General features: G+C 34.2%; 2 protein-coding genes, 2 non-coding genes and 1 pseudogene across 7 annotated transcripts; 1 reads left to right on the forward strand and 4 right to left on the reverse strand.

Moving 5' to 3' along the window:
- Positions 1-4,170: 4,170 nt before the first annotated feature.
- Positions 4,171-6,328, forward strand: LOC122319231 (CASP-like protein 1D1). Its single transcript, XM_043137204.1, has 3 exons — positions 4,171-4,541; positions 5,318-5,444; positions 5,907-6,328. Exons 1-3 carry the CDS (start codon positions 4,300-4,302, stop codon positions 6,138-6,140), a joined length of 603 nt encoding a protein of 200 aa, XP_042993138.1. The 5' UTR covers positions 4,171-4,299; the 3' UTR covers positions 6,141-6,328.
- A 58-nt stretch (positions 6,329-6,386) lies between these two features.
- On the reverse strand, positions 6,387-6,582 carry LOC122293590. Its single transcript, XR_006237310.1, has one exon. It is a non-coding gene; the product is annotated as a U2 spliceosomal RNA (small nuclear RNA).
- A 1,649-nt stretch (positions 6,583-8,231) lies between these two features.
- LOC122293628 lies at positions 8,232-8,427 on the reverse strand. The gene has a single exon (XR_006237321.1). It is a non-coding gene; the product is annotated as a U2 spliceosomal RNA (small nuclear RNA).
- A 278-nt stretch (positions 8,428-8,705) lies between these two features.
- Positions 8,706-14,388, reverse strand: LOC122299166 (annotated as a pseudogene).
- LOC122319246 lies at positions 13,895-18,685 on the reverse strand. 4 transcript variants are annotated; one of them, XM_043137229.1, is made up of 9 exons: positions 18,408-18,685; positions 18,070-18,182; positions 17,434-17,609; positions 16,768-16,861; positions 16,414-16,524; positions 16,226-16,315; positions 15,830-15,915; positions 15,563-15,627; positions 13,895-15,464 (listed from the first exon to the last, which is right to left on the reverse strand). In XM_043137229.1, exons 1-9 carry the CDS (start codon positions 18,625-18,627, stop codon positions 15,355-15,357), a joined length of 1,065 nt encoding a protein of 354 aa, XP_042993163.1. In that variant the 5' UTR covers positions 18,628-18,685; the 3' UTR covers positions 13,895-15,354. The 4 variants fall into 4 exon arrangements, with proteins under 4 accessions (XP_042993163.1, XP_042993187.1, XP_042993180.1 ...); XM_043137253.1 differs by having other exon boundaries at positions 17,434-17,606; positions 18,070-18,176; positions 18,408-18,684; XM_043137246.1 differs by having other exon boundaries at positions 18,070-18,176; positions 18,408-18,684.
- Positions 18,686-18,693: the final 8 nt, after the last annotated feature.

The following is an 18,693-nucleotide window of genomic DNA, read 5'->3' on the forward strand; positions in this document are numbered from 1 at the left end:
AATTTTTAATTTTCAATTTTTTCACTTAATCATTACATCCTAAATTCCAAACAAAATACAAAAAATAATACTACAATTTCAAATTTCAAAACAAAAACTATATTCAAATCATTTTTTAAACTTTATAATATTTTATTCAACTTTTTGTTTCTCTCTCTCATTTTTCAAGACCCAATAAAATATTAATCCAAATTATTTTACTACTATTCACATATATATTGAAATATTCTAAGTATCCAAACGTGTCCTTAATCTAACAAAGAAAAATATTATACTGCGATTATTTCAAGGAAATTTTAGGATTTTGTTTTTGTTTTATTTTAATGAGACATGTTCTTTATCAGGTTGATTTATCCGTGTGGTCTTTCCTTTATGAGAAATATTTTAGTCACAAAATAATTATATAAAAGTAAATTCATAAACTAATGCGACTTAATTTGTAGTATGTCAGATTATAAGGTTATTTTTATCATAAAGTAGATCTAACAAATTGTATGAAACCATATTAATTTATAAGTTTATTTTTGTATAATTTATTTATATACATAGTATTTCTCTTCCTTTATACATGTACTGGGAGTAGAAAATTATGCTTCTACCATAAACATATACTTATATTTTAGAGAAATGATATTTATAGTTATAAAGTGCACAATCGTCAGACACTCATTTTGAAAAGAGCGAGTAAATTATATGAAACTTACAAGAAAAAAATTAATTTTTTAATAATAAATTTTACTTTTTTCCAAACTGAATCAAACTGAATGCACAGTCATATTAGTTTACATGTGTGTTATTTTTATTGCACGTATATCAACTACAGGCGATAGGATGTCTTAGAGCATTAACAATAGTGTAGCAAAGGTAAAGGTAAAATTTGGTTAAAATCATATGTTTTACTTTTTGCCTTTGTCATTGAGAGAGATTTTTACATTGAATTATATATTTATTAGTTAAAATAATAATAAAATATTTTTTAATAATAATAATATATTTTCTCAATCTTTTTTCATATTTTACAATTATATTGATTATATATTAATTAATAATTTAATTAAATTATTATTTTATATTTATTGAGAGAGGTAGAAAGTAAGTGGGAGAAAAGAGAAATAAGTGATAAAATAATTAATAAATGATCAACATTATCCATCCATATATGTAGAGACATGTAGTTTATAAGAAAAAAATTGCCTTTAACTCTTTGAATGCATTTAATGAAATTGTTAGCTAAGTATTGATTTGCTTTCGTGTTTGGCACGCCATTACTAATGCTCTGAGCGTCGAAGTGACAAGAGGTGAAAAAGGTCATCATCATGGATGAATACAAGGCCGCGACAGATTGCAAATGTTGAGTTTATAATTAATGTGCAAAGGACCTATGTTGTGGGGTTTAGATTGACCATCATATTTTATATTTACAGATGGAATGAAATGAGTTCATTTGATATAAAAATTAAAATTTTAAAATTAAAAAATATCTATATTATTAGAATATATTTTTTAATATTATTTTAATTTTAAAATTAAAAAAAATGAATTATTTATTTTGTTTTATATAAAAATTTTAAAAATATATAAAAATTAGATAAAATAAGATGAGATGAGCTAATTAAAAAGTGTTATGAAAATAAACATGACCTAAGGTCTAAAGAAATCCATAATCTCTCTCAACTTTTTGGAAATATATATGTTTTAGCTAATTCTTTGAGTGTATTGGGAGGGTATTTCAGATTTTTTTAATATATTTTCAATCACGTAAGATATTACTTAATTTACTTTGTAATATTTTAGTCGTTAAAATAGAATAAAAAACTTTATAAAAAATCCCTCCTAGCTCTACCCTTAAAAGGATGAGACTGGCTTCATGTGTTTGTATGATCTCTTATGCATGTTTGGATAGTGAGATAAGAATTTTTTATTTTAAATAAAAGTTTAAAATATTATTTTTTTTAATATTATTATTATTTTAAGATTTGAAAAACTTGAATTGAGATTTGAAAAAATTAAATTATTTATTATATTTTATGTGAAATTTAAAAAAATTATAATAATTAAAAAATATAATATAGGCATTTTATGTCTCATCACACTTATCAAACCTGCCCTAAGGAAGGAATTTGAATATGAGCACGCAAGAAAGGAGAAGGAAAATACAAGAAATGAACAAAGATTGGGTACGTAGCTTTCAAGTAAATTTCGAAGAATTTATGGTTTAATGCATTTCTTGCGGTGCAATTCATCCTCGTTTAGTACCATCGCAGAAAAAAATGCAAAATTACCCTTTCCAATTTCTTGTATTCCTTCCTAATGAGCAGAGAGATCAGTACAGTTCCCCTAATAGCCATCAAATCGATTGATAAGTTTTTGAGAATGGTAATTGCTGAAAATGACCCCCAATTGATCATGGCTATGTCATATATGCTCAACTAACGACGACTATTCATGACTGACTCAAGTACCAATGGATAAGCTCGCTCATGTTATAATTATGACGTGGAAAATGTTGAATATATATATATATATATATATATATATATAATTTATTAATCTTTCGGACAATATATATTCATGCGAGCAACGTTAATATTCTTCGATTTAAATTTATTATATTTTTTAATTATAGAGTATGGCGTGACGCATTTAATTAAAAATGAAACACATGATGATCATGATTATTTCTCGAGGTAGGTGTTCTAATGGGAAGTAGGTAAATTGGGTATCACATGGGCATGCATGTATACACCTAAATAAAATGGATCCTCATACAATTATTGGGGTTTGATGGTTAAGTCGAAAGAAGAGAAAGCGACATGCACCAGCTGCTAGCTAGCTTTATGTTTCTTGTACGCCTACCTATAGTTTTGATATTTTGATTAATCGGACAAGGAAACCAACCCGGTTTAATTAGCTTTAATTTGGTTTCATGCATAGATCAAAACAAGCATATATACATGCATGATTGAAACACTTCACTTGCGTGCATGATGTATATCATATATATATAGGGGGTAGGGTAGTGTTATTTATATGTTCCCTCAATTTGTCTACTTGGTGTGCTCCTAATGCAAATTATATTTTTCTTTCTTTCTTTCTTTTTTCTACTTTTTATTTCAAACCTTTTTAAAAAATAAAAAAATTACTAATACACTAATAGTCACTTTCTTAATCAGTAAGCAAAATTTTATTAAAAAATAATTTATAAATATATAAACAGTCAAAATAAGAGAGTAAAATGAATAGACATATATACTAGCATTATGCATATATATATATATATATATATATATATAATAATCTAATAACAACATTTAATTTCCTAGTGGTGGGGTTTCAACACTTACAAGCATGTCCTTAATTTCTTAATGCTTTTAAAACTAAATGAGGGTACGGTAGTGTAGCCGTTCGATCAGCAAAATTTACAATCTCTTGAATCATGCATGCACATTCCATCGGGATGTTTAAAAATGCATTAATTTGTGATTTATCAGTCTTATTAATGTGAGAAAAACATATAATATAATCAGCTAGCTAGGATCATTAATATTTGAAGTAGTACTGCATTTTTTGTATGAAGTCTTTTTTTTTTTTTTTTATATATATATATGGGAATCATGTTTTTATGTAGTCTAATTAATCTACCTGGTACATAACTAAAATATATAGATCTTAAACATGTTGATTTATATATATATATATATATATATATGATCTTCACAATTCATGAGTCCATGCCGACGTAAAATCTGGTACCTAGAGTTAGCTAGCAGGCTGGCCTCCATGCAAATACACAGTAAAAATTTATGAGAATCAAGAACAAAGAAAGTCAGTCTGGGTTGAACACGTATTAATGATTTGGCCCCCCATAATATGTCAAATCAATCAAACAACTTGCAAGAGCTGATTGATGCTCTTTATTCTATATAGTTAAATATCCAAGTGGCAATTTCTTTCAGTCTCGTCTTTTTGTACCAAATCTGCCAAAATCTCCATATCACAATTAAACATATATAAAAACAAGTGTTTTGGCTACTAGCTACGTAGATACAACTATTCACACCAATAATTGATGACTCGGCCTTCGGGAAACTCCAACTTGATAATGAGACATGTACATGCGATTTGGGTTTCTTCCAAAACGGGCTTTTATGTGTATATATACACACATATGTTCTTCACCTTTCGCTTATCCAAACCCTATCTCTGGCCTGCGTGTACTCTTTTTTTATAAGCTGCTGCTAGCTATTCAAAGCAGTATATATACTATTAGCTAGCCTGATCTCCATTAACAATATCCATATGGCTTCCACCGATAAGCCTACTGACCCTGAACACGGCAAAGAAATCCCACCACCCAAGCCAGAAGTCCCAGCTGCTGCACCCCCAGCTGTGAACTGTTTTGTTCTTGATGTGGCTCTCAGGGTCTTGCTATTTGCGGCGGCTTTGACTGCTGTCATCATCATGGTCACTGGCGAGCAAACGAAGCTGATTCCGCTGCTAGGAAATCGCAAGGCCAAGTTTAATCACTCGCCGGCTTTCATGTTAGTTAATTGCATTAATCCATGATACAGTAGTACTGTTTTAGCTATAGCAAACAATATAGGTTGTTAGTTTTGTGATATATATGGTTTCTAATCTTCTATTTTATTTTTTCTAAACCTTGTGGTATTTTTTCTTATTTGCAAGGTTTATAAAAAAAAATGGTGGGAAGGTAAGGGCGAGAGAGTTGTGGTGGCTAACCAGCCACTAATTCACTGCATGAAAATTAGTGTTAATTTATGGATAGAAAATATTATTAGCCAGAAAATAGGAAAAAAAAAATCCTCTTAGTGGGTGATCAACCAAAACTAAAAATCTTATTTCATCTTGTCTCATCATTATAATTTTTTTAAATTCTTATATAAAATATAATAAACAATTTAAAATTTTTAAATACTAATACAAAACCAATATTAAAAAATTATATTATAACAATATTTTATTTATTACTATTTAAAACATCTCATCTCTTCTCATCTGTGTAACCAAACGGAGTAATTGGCTTATAATCACAAACAGCGAGAGAATCCATTATGTAAAAAAGGAAAAAAAATTATAACTATATATATTTATAAAGCCAATGAATTAAGAATAAAAAAGAAAAATAATTAATGTTTGTTTCTTTCTCTTAGAAAAATGAACGTTTTCAACTTTAGTGACTATTATTATATATAGTTAATTAATTGTTTCTCTATGTATAAACTATATATATATATATAGATATATAGTCTGTGGAAATATATATATATTGATTTCACATGTGACCGTACATGCACAGATACTTTGTGGTGGCGCTGTCCGTTGCTGGCCTCTATAGTCTCATTACAATATTAGCATCGACCTCTGTTATCCTGAAGCCATTCTTCTCGAAAAAGTTCCTAGTCTATTTTGCATATACGGATGTGGTAAGCTCTCTCTTTCATTCTGTGCACAAAGTACGTAAGATCTAGATCAGCAGTAGGTACTAGGTAGTAATTTCTGAACAAGAACTATTGTTTTTCACTTTAGATTTTAAAATCTCCAGTCACACTTACTTTTGTAGCGCACCCATTTTAGTGTATTAATAATATGATATGAATAATTAAATCTATGTATTGTCATTAGCTTAAGTTCTCAAGATAAATAGTGACGTCACATGATATAAATAATAGAGTTTCTAATTAGAAACTTTGACATTACACTCTTCATCACTATTGGGACAAGTAGTGATTTTACATTATAATTATTTTATTTTAAGTTATTGTCATTTAAAACATGTCATATTGAATTGGAGAGAAATTATAAGGTAGTATCAAATACGAATTCTGAGCAAATATCATCAAACATCACCCAATCATCTAGTAACTGTAAATGATGTGATGATGCAGCTGATATTGGGGCTGGTAGCGTCAGCCACTGGCAGCGCTGGTGGGGTTGCATACGTGGGGTTGAAAGGCAACAAACACGTGGGCTGGATCAAGGTGTGCTCCACCTACGATACATACTGCCAACATATCGCTGGGTCCCTTGCTGTTTCCTTGTTCGCTTCTGTTGTTCTTGTCTTTCTCATCTGGCTCTCCATTTTCTCCCTTCACCGTCGACCATCTGCTCCCCCTCTCTAAAGGCGGACCCATATGTCAGATTGGCTTTTCAGGAATTTGTGTTGTATAAAATCTCAACGCTCGCTTCTGTTCCCGTGTATTGTCTGGGCATATTATGTATTTTATCTTCGATGTGTGTATGTTAATGACGTGTGATTGAATTTGTAACATTTCGATATTTGATTTATGCAGCCTCGATGCTGATCTTACCTTATGCCTTACTAAGAACACTAATTTAAAGCCGAAAACGTTTTGAACTGGGATTTGGTGGGGTGCGCCAGGCCCATGCAGTAGTGCAACGCCTGGGCGACGCTCGAAGGCCCCAGCAGCAAGCTGCTGTAGCGGACCTTCCCCCTAAAAAAATTAATTTAATATCGTGTGGCCCATTGGACCACGTATCAGATATTAAACTGATAAGAACAGATACTACACTTGATCTTAGCCAAAAGGCCGAGAAAGGTATGCTTATCCTCTATGCTTGCTTCTCCTTTTATAGATCCCATCAACTTAGCTCTCAACAAACTTATTCGGTATGGGACTTTGCAGACTTCGTGGCTTTGACAGAGCAAACATTATAGGTTGTTAGGCTTGATTATACATAATGAAAAATTTCATATCATCTCATTTTAATTTATTATTATAATTTTTTTAAATTTTTATATAAAATATAATAAATAATTTAACTTTTTTAAATTTCAATACAAAATTATTAGTAAAAATTATATTATAATAATATTTTATTTATTATTATTTAAAACATCTCATTTTATTTGTGCAACTGGCATCTTATTTTCATGATATGGTTTCTAATCTTCTATTTTTTTATTTTTTTCCCCCTAAACCTTGGGGTATTTTACCAGCCACTAATTCACTGCATGAAAATGCAGTAGCACGTATAAGTACAGAGAAGGAGTTGCAGCTTTGTATATTTTTTTTAGCAAGGCAGTTGATTTCAAACAGATTTACCTATAATAATTATGTTAAAAAAAGCATAATTATATCCCAACTAGATCTTAGAAATCTGAAACACACATTTTCTTTTTTCATTATTGGTGATTTTTTGCTAATGAAGTGACTTGACAGCACCCATGAAATTTTAAAGGGCAGTGCTATTGTGCTATTTGTGGGACCGCTCAACTTTACCGCCTGACGTGACATGTTAGGTGGCATCCTACTTCACGTATATTAAAAAAAAAAAGTGGTAAATAATGAAATACAAAACTGAGTTTGTGAAGACTAGCGGAACTTTTTTTTTAATAGGTAAAAATAAATTTTATCGATATGAGAGGCATAGTCCGAGTACACTAGTAGATGCCTAATTACAATTAAGTATTAATAAGAATTATAAGTAAAGTATGAACGTTATCCACGTTACAAATAATGGTCGAAGCTCAAGATAAAAGTGCATTGTGTCAAATACGAATTCTGAGCAAATACCATCGAACATCACCCAATCATATACTTACAAACTGTAAATGATGTGATGATGCAGCTGATATTGGGCCTGGTAGCTTCAGCCACTGGCAGCGCTGGTGGGTTTTGCATACGTGGGGTTGAGAGGCAACGAAACGTGGGCTGGAACAAGGTGTGCTTCACCTACGATACATACTACCAACATGTCGCTGGCTCCCTTGCTGTTTCCTTGTTCGCTCCTGTTGTTCTTCTCTCTCAGCTGGCTCTCCATTTTCTCCCTTCACAGTCGACCAACTAATCCCCCTCTAAGGGCCACAAACCCATATCTCAGATTTGGCTTCTGCAATTTACAAGGCTTCAGGAATTTGTGTATTATATACGATTACAAGGCCAAACCCATATGCACGGCCAAACCCATATCTTCGATGGATGATAATCTCGACGCACGCTTCTGCACTCGTGTATTATCCTCGATGTGTCTGTTAAAGAAGTGATAGAATTTGCTCGTTTCGATATTCTCTAATGTGTCATTGTGTCTGCTCTTTCACCTTTTACGCCTTTCTTCGGAATCTAATTAAAAGCAAACGTTTTGAACCGGGTTGCGACAGTGCAACGCATGGGCTTGGGTGGCGCATTGGACCTCGGATTTAGAGCAAACGTTCAGTGACTTGGCTATAAAACGTTTTGAACTGGGATTGGGTGGGATGCGCCGGGCCCGTGCAATAGTGCAACACATGGGCGACGCTCGAAGGCCCCAGCAGCAAGCCGCTGTGGCGGGCCCTCCCCCTAAAAAAATTAATTTAATATCGTGTGGCCCATTGGACCACGTATCAGATATTAAACTGATAAGAACAGATACTACACTTGATCTTAGCCAAAAGGCCGAGAAAGGTATGCTTATCTACGTTGCTTGCTTCTCCATTTATAGATCGCCTCAACTTCACTCTCAACGTACTTATTCGGTTTGGGACTTTGCAGACTCCGTGGCTTTGATAAAGTACGTAACGTAAAACATAAATTATTGCCCTTCCGTTGGGTTACTGGGTACCATTTGCAAGCACTTTTTTTACGTACCGCTTGATGTAAAAAATTGAGCGGACGAATTAGAAACACCATAAATGGCCACAAGTTTATGCAGATTTCTACAAGATCTCAGGCGAGAGTATAAAGCAGTTGATTAATGACTGTCAAGGTTGCATTCTAAGCCGAACTTCGTCTGAATTGTTTCCGGTCGAATTGACACGGAATTGAACTAGAGAACGTTCAAATACTCATGGCTCGATCCCTACATACAGATGGTATGTATATAAACTAAGAAGAAAAGGTTCGAAGTTTGTCATATCAACCGGATTTTGAACATCTTTTAGGTGTAGACCCATTTTACCAGAAGAACCCAACACGAATGCTAATATGTAACATGGCATTCACAACAGATGATAATAGAGCAACCCACAAAACCAACATGCTCTCGGCTGCATAATCTCTACCAATTTTCCCAAACTCAGCAGCATCTTCCATAGAAGGAAAAATTTTAACTAGGAAATCGAGAAACCCAATAGCAAAATCCATTATCCCAATTTCGAGAACTTGGGTTCCCTCTCCAAGAGTCTGAATTCCCTTGCTCCAATGGTGTCAATGCCTTCCCCAGTCCACCAATCAGTAATACCTGGTTTACCTTATCCTAAATACACAATCCACAATAAAAGATGCCAAATCTGACTCGCTAATTGGTTTACAAGAATACAACTTTCCATCACCAAGCTTCACATACGGCTTCCCCAACTTTCACCAATTCAACCAGAACCCCAAGCTTTAAAAAAATGCAGTTGGCCTCACAATATCCTCTTTTGCTTCCTTCATCAATTCAGCCTCGAATTTCAGCTTGGTGCGCTGAAATTCAAGAAGGGGCTTCTGCACGCATATTGCAGAAAGCAATACAAAATGGGAAGCTCCCCGATTCTTATCAGCAACAAGACTATTCTTTGTTGCCTCCTAGTTAATCTTCCATTAATCCTCCACACGCCACTACGGCTGGCTAGTCATGAGACTACAACATCAACAGAAATCCCTAAACTGTTTAAGGATTTCTCCAAAGAATCCAAATGGGTCACATCAGAAAAACACACATTCGCTCCCTTCCAACTGCTTCAAAGTCTCTTCCCTGACATTTCTACCTCTAATCCCACACTTCTCTCAAGAAACTTATAGCCTATAATATTGAAACCTCTGCTAACCAACTCCTTAACCACAAATTTTCCAATATACCCAGTTAAACCCATCACCGTCATTTATTTAAAGATCAGCGGAGTGATACTACTGAATTTATTTTTTAAAGAATCACTACGTAAAAAGATTCATTACAATAAATAGAATTGTTTTGTATTAAATTATTGAAATCATAAATGAGATAGCGTAAAAGTATTTATTAAAATTTCTCAAAATTTATGTCATAAAAAAAATATAACTTAAAATCTTTATATATGAACTATGCCACTTTCACGCTTTCTTGGACTAAGTGTCGTCCTGCAGCCCTATGTTCATAAATATTCTGATATGGGCTGGTTTAAAAACATAAAACAAACTAAAATAAGTCAATGACTCAGTAAGAAACTCATCATAATGTAAACATACTTAATATAAAGTTTTTCATAAAACATTTCATGATGAGACCTTAAAATCATGAATGCTCGTAAATATATTGACAACATGCATGACTTATCTGAATTAATTGGCTTGTTTGGCAGATTTGAATTATTTGATTGTTTTGACTGGCCAATACACTTAATCTTATGTGCAAGGTAGTGCACCGGTCCCACATCTTATAGCCACAAGGAGAACCACCAATCTGATCTAATAAAATTCTATGGTGGATCATGCTTGAGTTTGTGACTTGCACATCCACCCTGACTGCATTGGTACTAAGCATCCGAATGGCCATCTTACTACTATGATCTTTATCTTATACTTGATTTTATAATAGCTTACATAGTTTATGAAACGTGAGATACATCATATACATAATACAAATGTAACTATAATATACGGAATGAGACATTATGAATGACGTACTTGTAAATATCACGACATGCGTGGTACATAAACACTGGCTTTTGGCTTTAATAATAATCAAGCTACTTACCTCGCATAATTAATCCAATATTTCTGACATGAAATCGATCACATGAACTAAAAGAAGAGAGAAAATGTGAGGAATGCTATGAGAGGAATGAGGCAGTCAACTATTGCCGTGGTGAACGTGTAACACGCACAATGCTAGACTTGGTATCTTGGGTTTGGCTGCTACACTTATGAAGGTTTATGGTTTTTTTCCAAATAACATACAAAATAGAGATATTTAGAGAGATTTGATAGAGGGTACCAATGAGTTCAAGTTTGAGTTTGAGTTAGACTCGGTTGCGACCATTCAAGAAAAAAGTTTAAATTTAAAAATATGACTTAGTAGTCCATTCAATATAGAATTGGAAATGATTTAGATTACGTAGGAGATTTCAATTAGTGATGATTTTAAATTGAAATAAATTTCTAATTGCCGATCTTTAAATTCTAAAAGAGTCTAACTCGTTCAACAAATAATATATGAAATTTAACCTAATTAATGAGCCTCTTTAAAATTCTTAATCAATTTCAATAATTTATTACTCATGGGATTATCTAATATGGCCTATTAAATGTAATTTTTGCTAAATAAAAATTATATGTTGAGTGTTGCTTTTTGAAGTCCCACATCAAGACTCATGATTTATAAAAAGAAGGTTTAGTTTCTTAGTTTAAGTACACTAATTGAAAGCTTATTTAGTTACTTTTGACTTTAGTTAAATTCCTCTGTTGGCTTTTTTATAAAAGGGGAAGAGGTATAAAAGTTTTGCTAGTGGGGAAAGTTTTGTGGGTGTGTTTCGGGTGAAGAGAAAAATTGTGTGATTGTAATAATTTTTCACATAATGGATTTTCTTCTCTGAGTCTGGTAGTTTTTCTTCTATTTAGGAGTTTCCACGTAAATATATTAAGTTATCATTTTTCTATTTTTTCTTATTATTCCTACAAATGGTAGATCCTAGGGGGTGAATTTGGAAGGTCTAAATTTCCAACAATTAGAATCAGAGCCACTAGGTTCTTTTTGTGAGGTGGAGTTTTGATATGGTAGTGTGGATACATACAGTCTAAAGAAGTTCTGTCGAGGAGATTGAAAATTTTAAGCGTGTCCATTGTAATCCTTCAATCTTTCCTAGGAACTTATTTAGTGAGGTACTATTCATTTCTATAGTAAATTCATCAAAGTAATGTCAAGAAGTGGGGTTTCAAATCCTATCAGATTTGAGGTGGAGAAATTTGATGAGAGAATCAATTTTGGCTTGTAGCGAGTACAAGTCAGGGATATTTTGATTTAATCAGAATTACACAAAACGTTGAAAGGCAGACCAACCTCTGAAATCAACAGTAATACTAGCGACATGTGAAATGGCTAGTACAAGGAGAGGATTCGGCAAGTAGCTCCAAGTCAGTAAATGGAGATACTGGTATTGATGTTAATATTATCTCTCTCCATAAAAAAAGAGACATGTATATCCTCATGACATAATGCTAATTTTCAAAATTGCTATAATAGATGATGTGTTAATCTTAATGGGTTCACAAATTTACAAACAGGCATTGATTTGGCACTGATGCAGGGTGTGCGATGGAAATTCATGTCAATGGCTGATGAACTTTCAGGAGAGCCAAACGTGGAAGTTACACCATAATTTTCAGTAATGTTATTTTTCGACATGGGCCGAAATGAAATGCTTTGAATTTGTTTATTCTGAGTATGTATGCTTTTATGGTGAAGTATGATAGCGGAAGTTATAAAAATCTTCATTGAGGTAAAAGCTATGGCTGTGAGACTAGCCAAAGTCGCAAGGTGGAGATTGTTGAATGTTGCTCTTTGGAGTCCCACATAAGTAGTGAGTGAGAAAGAGGCAAGACTCATGACTTATAAAAAGGAGGTTTAGCCTATTAGTTTAAGTATACTAGTTGAAAGCTTATCTAGTAACTTTTGACTTTAGTTAAATTTCTCTATTACCCTTTTTGTAAAAGGGAAAGAGGTATAAAGTTACAGTTTTATTAGTGGAAACAGTTTTGTGGGTGTGTTTAGAGTGAGGAGAAAAATTATGTGATTGTAATAATTTTTCACGTAATAGATTTTCTTCTTGGGTCTGGTGGTTTTTTTAATATTTAGGAATTTTTACGTAAATATATTGTATTTTTATTATTTATCTATTTGTTTTTTATTATTCTTACAAATAGTAGATTTTAAAAAGGTGAATTTGAGAGGTCTAAATTTCCAACACTATCAATATTCTAATATTAGAATTAAAATTGAGCAGGGTCGTTACACGTGGAGATGTTAATATCTTTTGGGTTTTTGTTTAAGAAGGAAGATGGGGCGGTTTCAACGGCTGGGATAGTTGAACCTGAAATGGGGTTGAGTCTTTGGGTGCTGCATTTAAAGGATTTGGATAATTTTAGAGATGATATAACATAAGGCATACGTGGATTTGATTGAGAAACGCGTTGAGAAGCTTTGAATCTTTGGCAGAGCATGAAGAGTGAGTAACGAGTTGGAGGAGAAACAGAACCAAAGCTACATTTTTTAAGCTCAGGTACGTAGGCTGAGCAGATCAGAGGGAAAGCTTGTAGCATCATTTTACAAAAGTTGAATTCTACACGTCATCTTACACCACACATGTTATATATTTTAATATTATTTTATTATTATTTTTTATTTTATTTTATTCTTGTTAAACTAATCGAGTTGTTCTATTTATCATTTATATACTACTTATTTATTATAAAAAAAATAAAAAAAAAATTAAAATAGATACATTGTGTGAAGTGTGAGGATGTTAAATAAAATTTTTCTTTACAAAAACATGTTTAAGAAATGCTAAAGCCACAGCAGGGATCCGACTGGGGATATCACAACGATATATATATTTATTTATTTAATGATTAAGGTGATATTTGTTAATAATATTGTGAATTTTTTTATTTTTAAAAAATATTTAAAAATATTAAAAAATACATTAAAAAAAAACAATTTTGCACCATCGGATTCCCACGTGCGGCTGTAGAGCCACCCATCATGTTGATTTTAAAAGAGCCATGGAAAATGGTCGTATGAAAAGGTTTTATTAACGTGAGTTCACAAGACTGACCGTTGACTCATACAAGTCCAAGTCCAGACGCAAACTAATTATATAATATCTCGTCTTTGTGGAACACCAGTTCACATTTCGTAAGGCCCCGGTATTCCATTACATAAAAGCAAACACAAAATTAACAAAAGATAAAACAATTTAAAGTTGCAGCTAAACAAATCGGAATGCTTTGAAACTATAAATTCCACTTACCAAAAATATCGACGATAATCACGAGGTTATGTACTCTTATTGGATTGAACAACACGCACGGTTTCAGGACATGAAACAACAGTGTTCAGACACAAATCATATTCCTCTCAAATATTAAATAACAGTTTGCACGCCGAATGGAAAAGACGGAAACAAAAAATACAGAATTCCTACTGACCACTTATTATTTGTTGCCAACAAAGATCCGTCTGAACCAAAAAAACAACAAAAACAAGAAAAAGAGGAAGAAGAAGAAGAGTATCAATGATCTGAGAAGGAGGAGGATCCTGCAGTCACCAGCAAGGTCGATAGACAGCAACAACGGCAGGCCGTCGTCTAGGCGGAGAACTGCATACAACCATGAGAAGCAGAACAAGGACAATCACTACGAGGAAGCCCGAGAAATCCAAACCCTCGTCCGATTCCATGCAACATGACTTCCCCATGATCAACCCAGCACCACTGTATTTTTTCCAAGTTTTTTTTTTTTCCTGATGTCTTTTTATTTTGCTTGCAAGGGGAGATCGAAGTATATAAGAAGGGGGAAAGTTGACTTGGACAATTGCTTTTGCGTTAGGTGGTGGAAGCTCCTATATAGTCTACTGATTTGAATACGCGGTTTCTCTAAATCTTCATTTTTTGTTATCTATTAAATACTTGTTAGTTGTAAAGTTTTTTTAATTATTATTACACTTTTCCCTAACTAACGTCGACTACGTCAAAGACCAAGAAAGGGTGATGCTCTCCATGGCGTCTTGAGAGACTATGATGTATTATTATGCTAAGGTTGTCGGTATATTCGTGATAGTTGGGCACGCGCACAAGACCGGCACATCACATGGCCATTTATCATAGACCAAGGAGACCACATGATTCCCAAGAAATTTTCCATTCCGTTGGTAAAAATGAAAGTATTTTGCTAAAAGAAAAACAATAAACGTAATTTTTTTTTTTTAAAGTTTGGTAAAAGGTTAATAATTGGCTGAATCATTAAAAAAAAAAAAAACATCAATTTCCAAGTAATATCCAAGGTTGACAACAATGAAGATCAGATGCATGTTTTTAATTCCGAGAGAAGATTTCTGCGACCACAGATGGCAAAGCCGTTATGGTAAGCAATATAAACCGACATGAACATTAGTTAGATACTGAAACAACCCCTGTAACTAACGTCTTGTACGTACAAGAGATATCCTACTTACCTCAATCTGAATATGTCCTGAAGTTCTCTCTCTCTCTCTCTCTCTCTCTCTCTCTCTCTCTCTCTCTCTCTCTCTCGTTCGTAAGTTGTGCACATCGATTTTCAGGTTTCAGCCCATAAGAAGCTTCATGGCCAAGCTCTCTGGGTATGCAGTGCCTAAAGCCAGATCTTTTTTCGGTGTCAGTCCCAACAATGAGGATGGATGCAACAATTACTCGGATACTCCAAGGAAATCAGAGAAGCTTGAGTATTTTGGCTTCCATCCTATTTCCTCACGAGTTTTCAAGTTGTTCAATCTTTTACCTAGTGGATCACTAGTGCCTGCAAAAACAAGAGATGCAACCAAGGTGAGTCTCAGAATTTAATAGCACGAACAATTGATTCATATTGAAGTCTCGGTGAGAGCCAGGGGGGCTTACCTGTAAAGCCCTCAAACTTTTTGCTGAATTTTCCACTTTTAGCAACTAAGTCCATTACTTCCTGCCTGCCAAGAAAATAAAAAAATCAAGGTTGGCATATATAGAAAGCCCCATGGTGACAAGTAAGAACAATCTAATTGGCAGTATATCATTAGCTACATGGAAACGATGGGACTATAAGCTGAAATCATGAAATTTTGGATTGAAGTCTTCAAGGAGCCACATAGTTAAAATATACTCGCAATGTAAAAAAATAATATAAAATACCTGGATAAAGGATGATTATCACAACCCAAAAAAATACGGCCATGAAAATTCTTCTTTAAGATCGCAACTGAAAGGGAAGCCGCATCCTGTCAAGAAAGTACACAGGTCAGAATAATACCGGTATTTTAATGTCATCCCGGCACCAAGTCACATTATAGAATACTAGAGCCAGAGGAAATGCCAGATGCATGCAAAGATAAACCAAATCAATCATGGGACTCAAAAGCGATTCCTTCTTCTTTTAACATAAAATTCAGAAAGCAGGGTAAGATAAACTCACAGAAAAAAGAAAATAAAATTCAAGCCTTCAAGAATTGAAATACATATTACAAGAAAAGGATACGGAATCTGCCTATAATTCATGAATAATAAACAGAGAATGAAGACATTTGCCACCTCATAGTGTATAAGATTCAGGATGTGATCTGGACGAGCTTCAACAGTCCCTTTTTCTAACCAATAAACATGTGCACCTCTATCTGCTTTGTGTACATAGTTAAGTTAATCCTATTGACAACTTATCACCGAAATTTCTTGTACAAATTTAAATGGAATTTTCACAAGACAAGTATCAACAAGGATATGTAAAGTCCTGCCAATCTAAGAACACAACCACCAAATTCCAGCACTACATTTTCTGCTTTTAGAAGGACATCTGTTCTAGGGCTCCTCCCAATAGGTACTGCCGGTGTGTCCTGCACAATAAGAATGTCAACACATTAAAACATGACAAAACTCTACATGAAATAAGTTTGTAAACCACATAAAGTCACAGAAGGCAACATGCACAATGCATTCAGTACATTACAAAAGAAAGCTGACCATAGGTTTCTGAAAGGCAACTTCATAAGTCAATGCAGAGAACAAAAAACCCTTTCATCATTCTAACAACAGAAAAATGTTACCAGCAGAACCGTGTGTTATGTTAGATGTAACACCTCATCACATGGTCCATTGTCGTTGCAATCATATGGTGCAGAGCTTGATGTAAATAAGAAAGAACCTTCACCATTCCAGTTCAATGCAGCCACCCTGCTTGGCACATAGCCAAAACCAATAAGGCAAACACACAACTTCAGATGAGTAGACGGTAGGATGAATTACAAACCAGAGGGAATGAATGGGTCAACTCTTTGGCTAGGTAGATATTCATGGAACCAAGACTAGCTGCCCCTATAGAGCCTCCTACTGTAGTGTGGTTCTATTAACTCTTACTGCCCCTTAGACAGCCTATAATAGGATATTTAGCCGGGTGCCAAAGGTAAGCTCTATTCATGTGAAGGAGCATTAAACAGGGATATAGAGACCTTTCTTGAGCAAGATATCAAATACTACCCTATTACATAAAAATGCATCATCAAAACCATATATACACTCTCACAAGATATTATCATCAACACGATGTGTCCATAAACCATATATAGGCCTTTCTTTGGCCGGATATAAACACCTAACAGGCAATCATTTTATTTACAAGTAAATCCTATTACAATTGGGGAAAAAGGTAAATCCTAATACATCCATGTCATATCAGGAAGCTAGTTTAAATTGAGCTGTTCTTAGGTAATGATTCTCAAAGCTTCCCAGAGATTCTCAAACCTTACCTGACATCACCGGGATAGTCTGAAGTTTGGTAAGGAGGAGCACAGAAAATGACATACGGAAACCTGTGTGTCGCTGTAGTCCCCTTCAAAGATGGATTAATGCCCATCTTAATCAATTCATCATGGTGATCAGTGGAAACCGTTTGCCCAAAAACTTGACAACCTGGATGTTCCTGCTCAAATATAATACCCCCAAAGCTTTAGCATTTTTTTTTTTTTTAACCATAGAACACCTATGTAATGTACCTAGGAACAATCGCAAGCAGCTTCTGCCAACTTTTATAACTAATATCCAAATGTACAACAACGAATTGCTAAATACTCTCCCAATACCATACAAAAGAATCTATTTTAATCATGATTAATACCAGATACACTCATGGGTTGTGTCGAGCGCTCTTTTTTAAAAGAAAATTTTAAAAAAGAGCGAGGTCTTCAAAAATTAATTTTCTCAGTGGCTCTATATTTTCTCAAAAAATAATGGACGACGCTTCAATACTCTATGTCAAGTATCATTTCATATACGTACAAATTCACATGCCGATAAATGTTGTAAAACCAGATTGAAAAATAAAAGTAAATCAAAAGAAAGATAAACACTGACTTAAAAGAGGTCAAATAGTTCTTATATAATACCTCCCGCCATTTTTCTGCGACTAAGCGACCCAGAACACCAGGTCCGACAATCAGCAGGTCATACTCGCCCACCAAACCAGAAGAAGCAGCCTCTACTGCTTCGTTTGCTGCAGCTTCAACAAACAATCAATCAAACAACCTACATTAAAAAAGGCTTCTCTAACGTTTCTTGAAGGGAAATTTCACTCTAGTGCGCCCTCTTTGGTTACAGGGACCTAAGTCAGGGTAGCAACCGGTTGAATCATAAATCATGTAGTGCGATTAAATACTTGTCCCAAACCAACTACAAAAGAAGCAAGAAAATCTGCTTAAGTGAGAGAGCGAGAGAGGGGGGGAACCAATGGTGGAAGAAGCGTTGAGCTGGAGGGGCTTGGCCATGGAACAGCGTTTGTTGATGGAATTGGGATTTTTGAGGAGCGACGCCGAGCGTTTCGAGACGGCAGGGATTGATGAGAAAGGGAAACCAGATAGCTCTGAGGAATGTGCAACGAGTCTCTGAGTCTGAGCCGTCGTCGAAGTGCCGGTGGCGGAGGGTGTGGCACACGCAATGGTTCCCATATATCACGACTTCCGAGGGATAAAAAGGGCAAGTAGTCCAGCGCGTATTACGAACTTCTGCAGATA

Source organism: Carya illinoinensis, chromosome 1, assembly GCF_018687715.1.
Source record: "Carya illinoinensis cultivar Pawnee chromosome 1, C.illinoinensisPawnee_v1, whole genome shotgun sequence".
Lineage (NCBI taxonomy): Eukaryota > Viridiplantae > Streptophyta > Magnoliopsida > Fagales > Juglandaceae > Carya > Carya illinoinensis.

What these genes read in the sequence shown, in the direction of transcription:
- LOC122319246 (XM_043137229.1), bottom strand. Translation starts at nt 18,627, where the DNA reads ATGGGAACCATTGCGTGTGCCACACCCTCCGCCACCGGCACTTCGACG. An exon ending in CAACGCTTCTTCCACCATTG is followed by an intron (nt 18,183 to 18,407) that starts GTTCCCCCCCTC and finishes TGTTTGTTGAAG; the next exon opens with CTGCAGCAAACGAAGCAGTA. An exon ending in AAAGTTTGAGGGCTTTACAG is followed by an intron (nt 15,465 to 15,562) that starts GTAAGCCCCCCT and finishes TTGTTTTTGCAG; the next exon opens with GCACTAGTGATCCACTAGGT.
- LOC122319231 (XM_043137204.1), top strand. Translation starts at nt 4,300, where the DNA reads ATGGCTTCCACCGATAAGCCTACTGACCCTGAACACGGCAAAGAAATC. An exon ending in AATCACTCGCCGGCTTTCAT is followed by an intron (nt 4,542 to 5,317) that starts GTTAGTTAATTG and finishes GTACATGCACAG; the next exon opens with ATACTTTGTGGTGGCGCTGT. An exon ending in ATTTTGCATATACGGATGTG is followed by an intron (nt 5,445 to 5,906) that starts GTAAGCTCTCTC and finishes GTGATGATGCAG; the next exon opens with CTGATATTGGGGCTGGTAGC.